Below are 14,832 nucleotides of genomic sequence, written 5' to 3'. Positions count from 1 at the left end.
TGCATCTTGTATATGCGTGTTCATTCCAAATAAAAAATAGAAAGGAGCACGAAGATGTTTTTAATTACTTTTAATTATCTAAGATTTAAAGTTATGGTTATGCCTCTCAATCCCATCTGACCAGAAATACGAAATCTCTTTTTTTTTACACTGCACAAAACCAACCTCATCATCGACCCAAACGCTGGTAGTGACCGGATTAAAGAAGAGTTCGATCTAGACGCTATAAAATATTCTGAGGGAAGAGATTTTGAACCGCAGTCATACACAGCACTGATCGCAACATAGTAGAGGGCCAGCGCGCTACTGACTTCTGATGCTGCTTGATCTGAAGAATTTTTAGAGGATTCCAATTATTCGTTAATAAAACTGGCCCTGGGTTCGGTTTCTGGCCCTGCTTCTCTCGACCACAGCATTTATTGGAACGACTTACTCAACTACCGAGGTTAGCAAGGCAATACTATGTTCCCTAACCCCCGCTGCTACCAACTACGATACTCTACCCAATCCACAGCCAGAACGTACTTTCTCACTAAAGGCTAATTCGAGACGCAAGTGGCGCTGCGTAAACTTGGTATGCTCGTGGGGGGTGTCCCTTCAGCCAGCCAGGCTGAAGATAATACTGAGCCACGGATCTTGTTTGTTTGGGCCAGCCTGAGATAGAATAATAATGTTGAAGGTACGTGCCAAATACAAAGTGATGGGGGCTCAGGGTCGTAACCGAAAATAGCCTGGCATAGGACGACTTGGACTTCAGAACGAGCCTACACAGCCACCGCCGTCCAGCTGACAGTATCGAGGCGATTCCTGTCGCTTAGTCCCTGACTAGGGAAAATTATTTTTGCAGAATACGCGGACTGCATCTGTATCAACACGGGATGTTTTCAACCAGGGATACTCCAACGATTCATGTACAGATTCCTTTTCTGTTTATGCGTTTGACACGATAAGGTGTAAGTCCTCGGAGCCATAAAGCCAACTTTGACAAAAATTATGCGCTGATACGGCACTAAGGGAATGGCTTGTTGGTCCACGAGTCATTGGTGCCCCTCCGATTGAAAGCAACGGATAAGAGCGAAGGCACTGCTTTGGACGTGAGCACTTAATCTCGGATCGACTTTCCCATGAGCTGCAGATCGGAGCAGCACAGGACTGCAGGAACTCAACCTCGTCTTTCTATCGACCTGATGTCTACAGGCATATGACGAACTTACCTACGTTGCAAAAACACATATTTAGTGCGTTGCAAGAGCAGAGGTTGTGTAAGATAAACAGAGTTTGCCCTCGATGAAAAGAGTCTCTGGCTGTGTGCCTTGCTTGTTTCGTGTGGGTTGGGCGACTTTGGGTTGGTTTGACGTTCCGACATGTCTCGGGCTCGTTTCGCCTTATTGTGAGATACCTGAAGCACGAATCAGAGAATTTCTTGTTGGATGTCACTAGACAGTACTGCAGCAGAAAACAGCACATTAAGTTACACAACAGCGATGCCAATGACCAGTATTTTCAGATATCTTCTTGCCAATTCTCCTCGACTGTGGGATTACAGTAGCTGCTAGCATAATCGCGTCTTTATTGGCGCGAAGTTACGTCAAAAAAAGAATGACAAGAGTGGGACTCGAACCCACGCGTGTCTCCACACTAGCAAGTTCCAGGAATCCTGAAGCTAGCGCCTTAACCGCTCGGCCATCTTGCCTTTTGAATTGATAAATTGATATAGATGTTGGCTCAAAGGCGGGATCATGCAGATGCTTGGACATTGTCTCTTTGCAAGTGAAAGATGGGGTCTTTCCCGAAGATTGGACGCTGTGGCATGTCGAGAAGCGCATTAGCGACTTCGGGTCGCCACACCAAGCTTTAAGCTACAGTTTGGCGTGAAAGCAACTGACGATGCAGACAGATGACAGTGAGGAGAAAGGTCGGCTTAACAGCAGACGGATGTCAATGGGGCTATTACGACAGGACTACCATCGCACATACGAATGTGCCGTGTGCTATGTGGGTCCATAGTCCACAACATTTGTCCTGATGTATCAAGCTCTAGAACCCATTGCCTGCAGAAAAGTGCGTTTTCGGCTATAACTTCAACAGCTTATGTGAGTTACTTGTTCTTTACGCCGATGATATCACTCGCCAGCTACAGTGGGAATTGTCTATTTTCTTGATTCACTTGCTTTAAGTATTTCTCGCAGGCAGTCTCCTGTCGTGCTCCCTCATTTTAAAGGTTATAATGTGTTTTCCTCTTTGAAAATTGCTGCCTTAATAAAGCAACTTAGGGTGGTTCTCCGCCCCCAAATTTTTTTTTTTTTGCGTTTAAACGGAGCACTCCAGGTGCACGTAAGTGCTTACAGCCAGAAAAGACAGAACTGCATCTGGCTTCAATTTCGCTGCCAATAATATTTCCTCCGAGTGTACTGAGATGACTTTTAATAGAACAAAAAAGCTAGTCTCAGCTTGAGTGCCGTAATCAGCCTGGAGGGTAACTTCCAAATGCCTATTGATCTCGAGAAACGATCACGAAGAGAACTCTCGTTTTAGCATGTCATTAATGCACAGTTCGAATGTGGGACCCCTTTGCATGTTTGCTAGGGCTTAGATATACAAGAAAATACACCCCTTAGGTTGCTCTCCTAAATTAGGCGCACCAAAACACAACATCTAATAACAGAAGAAAAGGCCGCTTACAGCAGCAAGAAGAGGGCAGCAAGAGACGCAAAGAAGACGCCCGAGTTGGTAGCCACAACGGAAGCGCCAGCGGTAACGACCAAGGTAGCCGAGACAGCCGCCGTCGCCGAAGTGGACGACACGACTGCGACAGGGGTGGCAGTTCCGGATCCAGATGCATACACAACGCTGGCGTTGTAGCCAGACGTAGAGTTGTAGCCGGAGCCGGAGCCAGCGATGGCGCCAGCACCAGCAGCCGAGCTGCCAGAGCTAGAACCAGAGCTGGAACCCGCAGCAGTGTCAGTGTTGGGCTCAGTGCTGGAGCCCGAGCCAGCCTCGGAGCTGGAGCCTGTGCTAGAGCCAGAGCCAGAGCCAGCAGCAGATCCAGAGATGGAGCCACTAGTGGATTCAGAGCTGGAGCCAGCAGTAGACTCAGAGCTAGAGCTAGAAGCAGATCCAGCAGCAGATCCAGAGCTAGAGCCTGTGCTAGAGCCCGAGCTGGAGCTCGAGCTGGAGCCAGAGCTTGAACCAGAGCTTGAACCAGCAGTAGAACCGGAGCTGGAGTCAGAGCTGGAGCTCGAGCTAGAGCCAGAGCCAGAGCTTGAACCAGAGCTTGAACCAGCAGAAGATCCAAAACTGGAACCAGAGCTGAAGCCAGTAGAAGATCCGGAGCTAGAGCCAACAGTAGAGCCCGAGCTAGAGCCAGAGTTTGAACCAGAGCTTGAACCAGAGCTAGAACCAGATCCAGCAGCGGCCACGGCACCAGCAGAAGCACCGGCAGTAGCCTCAGCAGCAGCACCGATGGTGACGGTGGTTGCATACGTCGAGGTGGAGTAGACAGCAGAGACACCGCTACCGCTCTTTAGGTAGGATACGATGACAGTCTCAGACGAGGAAGCCGAGGCCGAAGCGCCGACCTCGGCGCTGACAAAGACGTAACCACCCGTGCAACTGTCGCAGGACTGTGCGGAGTAGACGGTGACACCAGTCGAGACGGTGGTGCTGTCACAGGCAACAGCGCGGTAGATAGTCAGACCCTTGGCGATAGCGACGGTGACATCGGCGACGACGTAAGAAACACCACCCTTGCAGCCGCACTCCTCGATGACGTAGACAACCTCATCGACAGTCGGCGTGGCGGTGCACTCGACAAAGATGAAGTAGATGCTGATATCGATCACAGTCGTCGACGGGACGACAGTGGCTGTGGCCGTGATGACGGTGCTCAGGCCACCAACGGTGGTGGTCGCACCGCCAATGACAGTAGATGTACCGCCAACCGTGGTTGTCTCACCACCAATGACAGTCGATGTACCACCAACTGTGGTCGTCACACCACCAATGACAGTAGATGAGCCGCCAACTGTGGTAGTCTCGCCTCCGATGACAGTAGACGTGCCACCGACACAGGTGGTGACCGTGACTGTGGTGGTCTCGATGGTGGTGGTAGTGGCGACAGCGGCAGTGGCAGCACCAGCTGAGGTGGCAGTACCAGAAACGGCACCGGTGAGGGAAGCAGTAGTGGAGACCGTAGCCAAGACGGTGGCAGTAGAGCCAGCAGCAGCAGACGAGGTGCTGTTGGTGTACAGACCAGAAGAAGCAACGCTAGAAGAGACAGCACCCGAAACGCTCGAAGAAGCAGCACCAGAGACGCTCGAAGCAGCGGCACCAGAAGACGAGACAGCACCAGACACGCTGTAAGCAGCGCTGGAGGCCGTGGACGAAGCAGAAGCAGACGACGAGGTGCTGTTGTCATAGGCATAGACGACGAGGACGTCCTCGGTCGGCAGGCTGTCACGACGCTTCAGACTAGGGCGAATGCCACCGCAGCCTTCGTGGGCGTTGCCAGGGCAAGGTGTCAGACAGTGGCTGTCGGTAAAGCGGGTGTTGCCCAGGTTTGAGTTGAAGCAGTAGCAGTCGCTGATTTGTCTGTCAGCATGTTTTCAAAGGTTAAAAGACAAGGGATCGGGCTTACTTGGTAAAGATGCCGACAAAGGGAACTCCATCGCAGGTAGCGACGCAGAGGTCGAGGGTCATGGCAGAATCGCTGTGCTTCTGGACGAACGGGTGTGCCTGAGACGGGCCGAAGCAGCCGATGTAGCTGTAGTGGCCAATGTGGGGGGGAATCGTCGGGAGGATACTGCCAGATGATGTCGGCGAAGCCGAAGTGGCGGTAGAAGCCGGGGCAGTCGAATTGCTGGGAGAACTGCTGGTCGGGGCAGAAGAGCTAGCCAGTGCCGAGCTGGTAGCCGGGGCAGAGCTCGTAGAGTTGCTAGGAGAGCTGCTTATCGGAGCAGAAGAGCTGGCCGGAGCTGAGCTGGTGCTGTTGCTAGGAGCGCTGCTAGCAGAAGCAGGAGAGCTAACTGGGGCAGAGCTAGCAGGAGCAGAGCTGGTTGAATTGGTAGAAGAGCTGCTGACCGGAGCAGAGCTGCTAACGGGAGTTGAGCTGGTTGAGTTTGTAAACGGAACCGATGAGCTGGCGGCAGCAGAGCTAGAGGCTACGGAGCTGGTAGGCGCAGTGCTCAAGGGAACCGAGATTGCCGCAGTAGAGCTGGCAGGAGAAGAGCTGGTCGAGTTGCTTGCAACAGAGCTGACGGCCAGGGCAGAAGAGCTGGCAGAAGAGATAGCTGGAGCCGAGCTGGTAGAGTTGCTAGCGATAGAAGAGCTGGCAGGTGCAGAGCTGCTAGCAGTAGAGCTGACAGGAGACGAGCTAGTCGAGTTGCTGGCGACAGAAGAGCTGGTAGGTGCAGAGCTGCTAGCAGTAACTAAGCTGCTAGCAGAAGCCGAGCTGATGGGGGCAGAGCTGCTGGCAGTTGAGCTAACGGGGGCGGAGCTGCTGGCGGCTGCAGAACTGCTGGCACTCGACGAAGCAACTGAGCTGGAAACTGACGAAGCAGCCGAGGATGATGAGACCGAGGATGACGCAGCTGATGAGGATGCAACCGAAGATGAAGCAACAGACGAGGTCGGTGTAGAGCTGGCGACTATAGAGATAGGCGTAGAACTTGCGGACGAAGCAGATGAAGTCAGCTCCGACGAAGTTGACGCTGAGCTGGTGGCCGGCGTAGACGAACTCTCGATAGAAGAGCTCTCGACACTAGTCGGGTTGGCCGAAGAGCTGGTGTTGGACACGGACGCGGCACGCAGCCAATGGAGGTGCGGTCGGTTGGCTTCGCGCTGCTGCAACTCCCGTAGGGCAGCATCAGAGTTGACGGCAGCAGCCGAGGCGCTGGCCACGAGGCCGGCAGCCATCAGCTGAATCAGATTCTTGGGCAACATATTTGGAGTTGCACCCAACAGCGGATGCTAGTCTCTCGTTGGACAAGGCGGAGGCAATTCCGAGAGAGACAACCCAGACGACGAGGTCGTGAGGCTGTAAAAGAGCGAAGGGCTGAGGTTAGCAGCTAAAACGAATGACTGTAGTTGAGGTAGTTGAGGAGAGAGGGAAAGAGAAGGGAAAAGGGTACAGAAGAGAGGCTGTGGGTGACCGACTTTATATCCCGACTAAACTCATCATGTCTCTGGAATGTAGCCACCGGTCTACCTCCGCGAGCGAGCATTCTCTGCCAAGCCCGACAGCTAGTTTGATGTCGATCGCTACCTAACAAAGACGTGCCAGGGAAACGGGAGGGGGAGCACTCCACGGCTGGAACAAACGCGTCGATAACACAATAGCATGACCGGTCCGGTCTTTGGACAAAGGTCTCGCCTGCGGGTCGACGGCTGGTCCGGGGGAGGAGGGCTTTGTTTTCCCATACCGGAGCCCCCTAACACTGCATCCTGGGCTCACTAGTCTCCGTCCCGCGAAAGCGACAGGGTTGTGCGGTCCTTAGCCTCCCTCGATCTGGGTCCGCGACAGGCCTGTAGCCGAGCTAAGCTGCTCCGTTCCCAGATGCCCAGAGATGCACAAAGATGCCCGCGAGATAGCGTGCCGTCCTAGCCGGCCCATCATGTGGATGAACTGCCTAGCTACAGCTGTTTGCAGCTATCCTGGCGACAACAAATATCCAGGATCCAGGATCGTTGTCCGACGGTTGATGACCGCGCCTACTCATCGCATCTCTCGTTACTCCGTACAGACACCGATTCTCCACAATCGTGCAAGTGAGACTCTGCACAAGGTTAGAACATGCAAGGAACCATTCTGCCAGTTTGCCTCTGCTGGCTGGAACGCGTTAACGCGCCCACCAGAAGCCCCACATTTGACAGCCGCCTTGCGCCAGACGTCCTATCATTGGAAGACCCTCCCTCATCTGTCATCTCTTAGCCCAAATGCCGTCCGATGGCCAGCACCTGGCCCAGCCTCCCTTACGTACCTTCATTTTAAAAAGGCACATTCCATCGTCCCTGCCGAGCGTTACCAGAACCACAGGGGCGCTTCCTTAATGGGTGGGTGGGGGTGAAAAGGAAAGAAGAAAAAAAGAAAAAGGAAAAAGGAAAATGAGTAGGCGAGACGCAGCGAAAAAGATACAGGAACTACCCGTCAGGCTCGGGGTCAGCGCTAAGTTGCTAGCATGCTGCAGAAACTTCTATCTCACCCCGATTTTCGCCATCTCCCTCCCTTGTTTCGTTTTTCCACTTTGCCCTCAGCATCCCTTTGATGTTCAGTGGAAATTGGGCGACTCGTTTGAATCTTCAGCTCAGCAAGGAGTTACCCTCCAATTTGCGAGCTGCACTTCGTATCGAGTCCGTCTGCCGTGCCATCTCGCCTGCACTTGCGCTCGCTGCCACATCAAGGCATCGCCGGCGGATCCTTTCTGTCTCGTCTGGATGAAACACGCCACCTCCATTCCTCTCGTCTGTGCCCTCCCGCTTCGCGTCTCCCTGGAGAAACATTTCTCGGCAGGTTGTCGCAAAGACAGCTTCAATTGGAAGGAGAAGCGTCTCTGAGCACTTGTAGAGGTAGTCACCACATCTGGCTAGTGCTCTCCTGTAGATGGAATCTTGGCCTTGCCAGCATTCTCACCGATGTAACGGGCCCATTGCAACTAGCCTGACGTCGTCCGGCTAGCACGAACAAAGGCATGTCGCCAGTGCAGACAGGCGTACGACGTACCGGAAAGGACACACCGAAGCTTCCTATCTACGACGCAAAAGCCGCACGCTAACTCGGGCTATGCAGGAACCACTGCAAGCCAAAGGCCTGGCCAGTATATATTCCGAATCACCACAAAGGGGCGGCCAAGCAGCTGAAGCGGGAGGCCTGTCCGCCATCCCTATCAGGATTATAAATTACGTGATGCCCCTTGCACTCCCGTCTTATGATGTGCTGTATATTTTCTACATTGCTGAGAGTGCAACGCCGTAGTGTCCGATGCGATCAAAGAGCTCGATCCCTATCATGACGCTACAATGACGCCTCCTTTTCCATCCAGCGATCCGGATAGGACAGGCGATGGCTACATGTTCTTTCAATGGTATGTCGCAACTTTAGAAAGTACAGAGCTCCCAGTTCTGCCTTAGCACGATCCGAAGGAGCGGCAGAGCCTGCAGCTTTTCCTTTCTGAAGAATTTTCACTTGCTTTCGAGTATACACTGCCACCACTGTCCCAGACTAAGACCACATTAAACTGTATTCTATTCTGAGCGAGTCTGCCCAATGAAACTAATTATGATAACGTTGTCTCAGTTCAGGGTGTACGGGGGTTCAGTTCAAAACCAAAATGGTAATTTAAATTGCATTCAGTTTGGTATACAGGTCGTACTTTTATAGGAGCCGAAGTCGGGGTTTCCATAACCTTATCATGAGCATCCCCGTGGGAAATTATCTCAGCTGGTCGTCTGTGCTGACCGCATCTCTCTCCGTCCGTTTTGGAGACAAAATGCCGCATTTACGGCTACAGACAGTCTGTGTTCGAGCAAGCCCGTTCATACCTTGTAGTTCGTAGAATAGATAGCGTGCAATTTGACTCCTTACGCGTATCTGTATATCTCGACTGTCGGGTCGATATTATCCTTAGCGGCATAATCTTACCGATTAATCATCGTAAACAAAATAGATTTCGCCTTACCAGTCCGATTTAGCTTCTTTCTCGAATCGGTGCTGTTGCTTGATCAACAACATATAATCTTGTTAAGCGTCTATGCCGAAGATATGAATTGTTGTAAACCACTGAATATCCGTCAGTTTACCGGTAGTGTAGTGCAGATAGATGCGGCAAGCTTATATAAAAAGTAATTAGGTCGTGTGTTTCTATTATCTTTAATTAATCATATCCGGCGATGTTCATTATAAAATTGATATTCCTTACAACCAGTGTAAATACATGCACTTTTCTTATATCGGCCAAGAAACCTAACTTTTCCTGGATCCAACAAGTGCAATACTTCTCATAAATTAGAATATCAATTTCAGATTCGTACACTAAAGGTTTGATACTGTCTGTAGTGCCTGTTGAAAATAAAGCGGTGAGCTGATTATAAGGCATATTACATCGTCACGTGTCAATCCCTCAATGGTTCTCCTGATGGTGTAGTTGGTTCATCACGTTCGGCTGTAATGGTTTTCCAATGTTACCGAAAGGTCGCCGATTCGATTTCGGCTCGGGAGAAAAGTAACCTATTTTTTTACGCGGCTTGCATGCTTCCAAATATTAACCGTGTAATGGCTATTGCCATTGGTATTGCTATTCTCTTTTTTTTTTCCGCTTGCTTGCGCATAGAACCCGTAGCATCCTTGGGTACTGTGACAATGACAGAAACAAAAAGCTCTACACAATGATATGACAGTATAATGCCTCTGATCTTACGGGGGTTGTTAGTTGCTTGCGCACCTGAAGTGCGATCTACGGACGGCAATTTGTGCATGGGAGCAACGATCCATACAGACATCATGGTTAACCCACGTGTATTTTGTGCAGACTATGGCCAAGGCTTATTGTTTTATGGCGAGACAGCTCGCTTCTCGGATACCGCGTTCATTAACAAGGTACCGGGGCCTCCAGCAAGTCTCAATCCCTAGGTTTGATGTCAGTTGGACTGGCGGTCTTGGCAAAAAGAGGAATGGCTTGGCTGGAGACTTGCAGAGAAGCACGTGGGGAAGAGCTGAATTCTCAACGGCATGCCCAGACGACGGTCAAGACGGCCAAGAAAGCCAAGACAGCCAAGACGCAATAATGACGAGCACAAGAGCTTCTCCCCATTGAGTGCTTTACCAGGCGCAGCAGTTGCAGAAACGATACGAGCGGCGGTATCGCAAGAGGACAGCGCCATGCAGCAGAGGCGGATGCGACAGGCTCCCGAAAAGATATAAATCCAGGCTCGTCTGCAGCGGTCAGACGAGAGGCCACTGGGGAATCACCGTCGTGCTCTATGTCCTCTACGATGCTTGACCAATACACGTATGTCTTTGTCATCGGCACGCTGTTTGCGCTGCTCGATGCCTACAACAACGGAGCCAGTGAGTGGTGCGCAGAGAAAGGGTCACCCATACTGAGAAGGCTGACTAAGCCATATCGCCCCCAGACGATGTAGCCAACGCTTGGGCGACCAGCGTGTCCTCGCGATCGATCAGCTACCGGCAGGCCATGGTCTTTGGGACCGTGTTCGAGATGCTGGGGGCCATCTGCGTGGGCGCCCGCACAGCCGACACGATCAAGAACGGGATCATACCGACGTCAGCCTTTCGAGGCGACGCGGGCGTGCAGATGCTGGCCTTTACGTGTGCACTCGCAGCGGCGTCCTCGTGGGTCATGTGGTGCACACGGCACTCGGCCCACGTGTCGTCGACGTACTCGCTCATCTCAGCCGTGGCCGGTGTCGGCGTCGCTACCGTCGGGGCCGCCAACGTGCAATGGGGCTGGAACAAAGGCAAAGGCATGGGCGCCATTTTTGCCGGACTCGTCATGGCTCCTATCATCGCAGCCGGCTTCGGTGCCATCCTGTTTCTGCTGATCAAGCTGACTGTGCATGTGCGCCGCCGGCCGGTCCCGTGGGCCGTCTGGACGTCACCCTTTTTCTTCCTCATCGCCGGCACCATCTGCACTCTTTCCATCGTCTACAAGGGTTCGCCAAGCCTCGGACTTTCCAAGAAGCCGGCCTGGTACATTGCTGCCGTCACGATGGGCACCGGCGGCGGTGTTTGTTTGCTGTCGGCCGTGTTCTTCGTGCCCTTTGTACACGCCTGCGTGATCAAGAAGGATGTCACCGTTCACTGGTGGATGTTTGTGTACGGCCCCCTGCTGTTCAGACGCCCTGCCCCTGAGGCTGCCGAGAGGGCAATCGTGCCCAACTATGCGGTCGTCCAGGATGACGACGAGGACGAGATTGCACGACAGCAGTGGCAGACCGCCTCGGCCGGCTCGCTAAGCGACAAGGATGCCCGGGCGACAAAGCAAGTCGACGAGCCCACGACAGAAGCTTTGGCAGAAGTCGGACAGACGACGTACAAGGAGCTAGTTGCCGCGAACAACGAGCGGTTCCACGCCAAGCTTCGCAAGACAGGCGGGCCCCTGGGCTGGGCCATGTGCACGCTGCACGACAATCCCATGGGTGCCGGGCAGATCTATGAGGTCAGAAACATCAAGATGCTGTTCAGGCGACTGCCTGCATATGTCGTCGCCGGCGCCCTCTATGGCTTGCACTATGACATCCATGCGGCTCAGACCGGCATCGCTGGCACGCCAGATGGTGAGCGTATGGCGCGCGTGTATGCCCACGCGGAAAAGTACGCCAACGAGGTCGAGCACACGTACTCGTTCGTTCAAGTGCTGACGGCCTGCACGGCGTCGTTTGCGCACGGCGCCAACGACATTGGCAACTCAGTCGGCCCCTGGGCTGTCATTTATTCTGCCTGGAAGACGGGCGATGCCGCTGCCTCCAAGGCTCCCGTCCCTGTCTGGCAGTTGGCCGTCCTCTCCCTGGCTATTTCGCTCGGCCTCATCACGTATGGCTACAACATCATGAAAGGTGAGATCTGCATTCCTGCCTTTGGGCCAGACGCAAATGCTGGCTAAACATATGGAACAGTTATGGGCAACAAGATAACATACCACTCACCATCGCGTGGCTGTTCCATGGAAATGGGCGCTGCCATCACCGTTCTTGTCTTCTCGCAGTATTCCCTGCCAGTGTCGACGTCCATGTGTATTACGGGCGCGACGGTCGGTGTCGGTCTCTGCAACGGCACGTTGAAGGCTGTCAATTTCCACCGCATCGGGCTACTTTTGCTGGCTTGGATCATGACCATCCCGATTTCAGGAACGCTTGGTGGAATCCTGATGGGGCTTTTCCTAAACGCACCGCATTTTTCTTCCTAGGCAGTGTGAATATGCAGAAGTAGATGTTGATTGAACGAAGAGACTGTTGTGTTGCGAAAGAGAGAGCGAGAGGCTGTCGTGAGAAAGTGACTTCTACGTAGTAATTACGGAGTACAGCACCTTAGTAATACTCTACGCTTACTGTGGCTTGTGACTGTGGCTAGGATTTGTGACAATTGAGCCCCGCGTTTGAACGCGTTCAATTGCAAAAGCATCGACGTCTGGCTAACAGCAACGTGACGGCTGCCCGTCGACCGGCCACGATGCGACCGTTTATCTCGCCAGCACGGCTGGTGCTGCTGACGCTGATTGACATGTACTGCAGCGACGGGGTGGTGCCGGATGCGGACGACGATTTTATCTTGCAGCTGATCGGCAGCTACATGGCCGACAGCTACGGACAGCCGAGCAGCCGGCGACAGCGCCAGGTGGCGCGGTGGCAGCGAGCGTACCTCAACGTGGACCTGCTGTCACGGCTGCACAGTCTGCGGGAGCCGCTGCAGGGCTGCTTCGTGGCTTCCAGCGCGGCCGACCTGCCGATGTGCGCGACGCTCTGGGACACGCTCGTGGCGCGGCTCTGGCTGCGGCTGACCTGCCTGGACGACCTGGTGCCATTCTTCGACGGGCTTAGCCAGCATGTGGCACCGACATACTCGGAGCTGCGGGCGCGCCGCGAGCTCGGCTTGGAGGACCCGCCTGACCGATTGCTTCTGCTCGACCGTCGCTCACCCATGGGCCAGCTCGTGTACCAGGCCTGCATCGAGTTTACGCGGCTGTCGTTTTCCGGTCGCTGCGACCTATGGGAGGACTTTGTGCGCTACCGGAACCCATCGCGGGCTGATTTCAACATCCTCTGGCCGCACGACTTTCCCACCGACCGGCTTAGGATGGACGCCGTCTTGACCGAATACCAGGACCAGTGGGGCGACCGGGTCGAGCAGATCGAGCAGATCACCTTTGACCGCATGCTCAAGGACCGGAGTGTGCCGGCCAGCTCGGACGAGACGGAAAAGCTGGTGTCGCTGCTGATCGATCGAGAACGTGGGTGCTCTCGGTGTATTGCTCCACTTTGCCTCCTTCCAATGCTGACATAAGCAGGACGAGGTTTCAGGCCCAGCTACGAACTGCGCAGCGCCACCGACAAGGCCATCGAGGGCTCGACGCTGATCCCGGCACAGACGACGTACTACCGCCTAACGGAGGCCTGGCGAATAGGAGACAGCAACACGGCATACGACCAGCTGCACCGATACTTTGACCTGGTGGCGCGGCAAGGTGTCGGGGCAGCGTTTGGCTACAACATGGGCCCGATGAACAAGGCGATCATGCAGCGCGACTTTGGCGAGCACCCAGACGACCTGCTATCGATGTTGGATGCGGTGCATGCGGGCCGTGAGTCGCGCGACTACAATTCGCTGCGCTTCTCGCTGCTGTGGCTGTACCTGTACGCACGCATGATGCCGCGCCACATTCGGCCGCACCAGCTGCAGGGCCTGGCCGGCCAGCCGACGGACGGCGACCAGGTGCTTCCGTACGTGCGGCACGATGCGCGGATGGCGCAGGCACACGTGCACCGGGCGCTGGCGTTTGCGCTGGAAGCCCGCGTGGCCCTTGCGGACGGACGGCCGCCTCTGTATGTGCGTGTGTGTCTGCGGGACGGCAGCCGGCTGACGGTGGGACACAACGAGACGACGCTGCTGGGCCAGCTGGTCAGCACGGCGATGCTGTTCTGGGAGAATGCCGGAGCGGCCGGGCTGGCGGTCAGCCACGGGCGGGCGTTTCTTCGCACGCGCGAGGACGCCGTACCGTTTGACGACGCCCTGCGTGTGGCCTCGCGTGTGGCACTGCACTACTGCCATGGAGGGTCCTTTGCGGATGCCCGTGCGGTGCTGCGCCGCCTCAGCTCCGAGGGTCTCTCGTCGTTACGGCCACAGAGCCGACTGCGTCACGTGCTCACGGTTGTGGCGGCGACAGAAGCCATCCGATCCGGTCGATTCGACAAGGCGGATGATCTTTTGCGCCGGTTGCCGGCCGGTGGCTACCCAACGACAGCCAAGGCCAAGACGTCGCGAGCGTCGCAAGGGCCGTCAGAGCTCGACCCCGACCTGGCGGCGCACGTGGCGCTGCTGCAGATCCAGTCGCTGGCGCGACGCGGTGAAGGAGCGCTCGTGTTGGCGCGCGACGCGCTCGAGACGCTGGAGACGGCCTACGATGGCGGCGTGGGCGACCTGCACGTGCTCATCCGCATGGGGCTTGCGCGCTGTGACCTCTACGCGCGTGCCGGCCGGGCGGTCCGTGGGTTGTCGGTGGTCATCCGCAGCGTGCAGGCGTGTCTGTGCCGGCGGTACCACCAGCTGCTCTGGGAGGCGGTCGGAGCGCTGGCGCGGCTTCTCGTGGCCGAGGGCGAGTTTGCGGCCGCGCGCACTCTGCTGGCCGTCGCGATCCCGCGCACGCTGCAGGACCGCGACGGCGATCGGACGGCCGAGCTGTACAGCTACCTCGGCGATGCGCACATGGGCATGGCAGGCGAGCTATGGAGGGCGGTGTCGACGACGACAGCGGCAGCCGAAAAGGACCGACAAAAGGCCAAGATGAAGCGCCACCTGTCCAAGGCGTGGCGCTGTCTCAAGAGGGCGGAGGAACAGTTTCGGCTGGCCGGGTCGGGCGAGGTGGTGGAAGGGGAGTTTACGATGAAACGAAAGACGATTCTGGCCGTGACAAGGCGGCTCAATTCATGATTGCATACAGTAGAACATGGCTGCACGCCCGGGAGATCCGGAGTGGCGAAGAAACGATACCCTCAGATGAGCTCGACGAAGAGAAGAGCAGAATAGCCATCAGCTATCCGCGATCCAAGATTAAAAGACTGTAGATGCCCGGTTTCCGAATCCCATTCCATTGTCCGTCCTCGCCT

At 55.0% G+C, this 14,832-nt stretch overlaps 2 protein-coding genes across 2 annotated transcripts; one reads left to right on the top strand and one right to left on the bottom strand.

Annotated features, from left to right (window-relative positions):
* Positions 1 to 2,678: 2,678 nt before the first annotated feature.
* Positions 2,679 to 5,940, bottom strand: CMQ_5172 (carbohydrate-binding protein; the record flags this gene model as incomplete). The annotated part of the gene is made up of 3 exons (XM_014318917.1): positions 2,679 to 3,010; positions 3,512 to 4,581; positions 4,637 to 5,940. 3 exons carry the CDS (start codon positions 5,938 to 5,940, stop codon positions 2,679 to 2,681), a joined length of 2,706 nt encoding a protein of 901 aa, XP_014174392.1.
* A 4,044-nt stretch (positions 5,941 to 9,984) lies between these two features.
* On the top strand, positions 9,985 to 14,656 carry CMQ_5339 (sodium/phosphate symporter; the record flags this gene model as incomplete). Its single annotated transcript, XM_014319084.1, has 5 exons — positions 9,985 to 10,060; positions 10,126 to 11,568; positions 11,629 to 11,868; positions 12,204 to 12,959; positions 13,017 to 14,656. The coding sequence occupies 5 exons, from the start codon at positions 9,985 to 9,987 to the stop codon at positions 14,654 to 14,656; spliced, it is 4,155 nt and encodes a 1,384-aa protein (XP_014174559.1).
* Positions 14,657 to 14,832: the final 176 nt, after the last annotated feature.

The sequence above is a fragment of the Grosmannia clavigera genome (genome assembly GCF_000143105.1).
Source record: "Grosmannia clavigera kw1407 unplaced genomic scaffold GCSC_132, whole genome shotgun sequence".
NCBI lineage: Eukaryota > Fungi > Ascomycota > Sordariomycetes > Ophiostomatales > Ophiostomataceae > Leptographium > Leptographium clavigerum.
The sequence above is the reverse complement of the archived record's forward strand: the minus strand, read 5'-3'. Positions and strand labels throughout refer to the sequence as shown.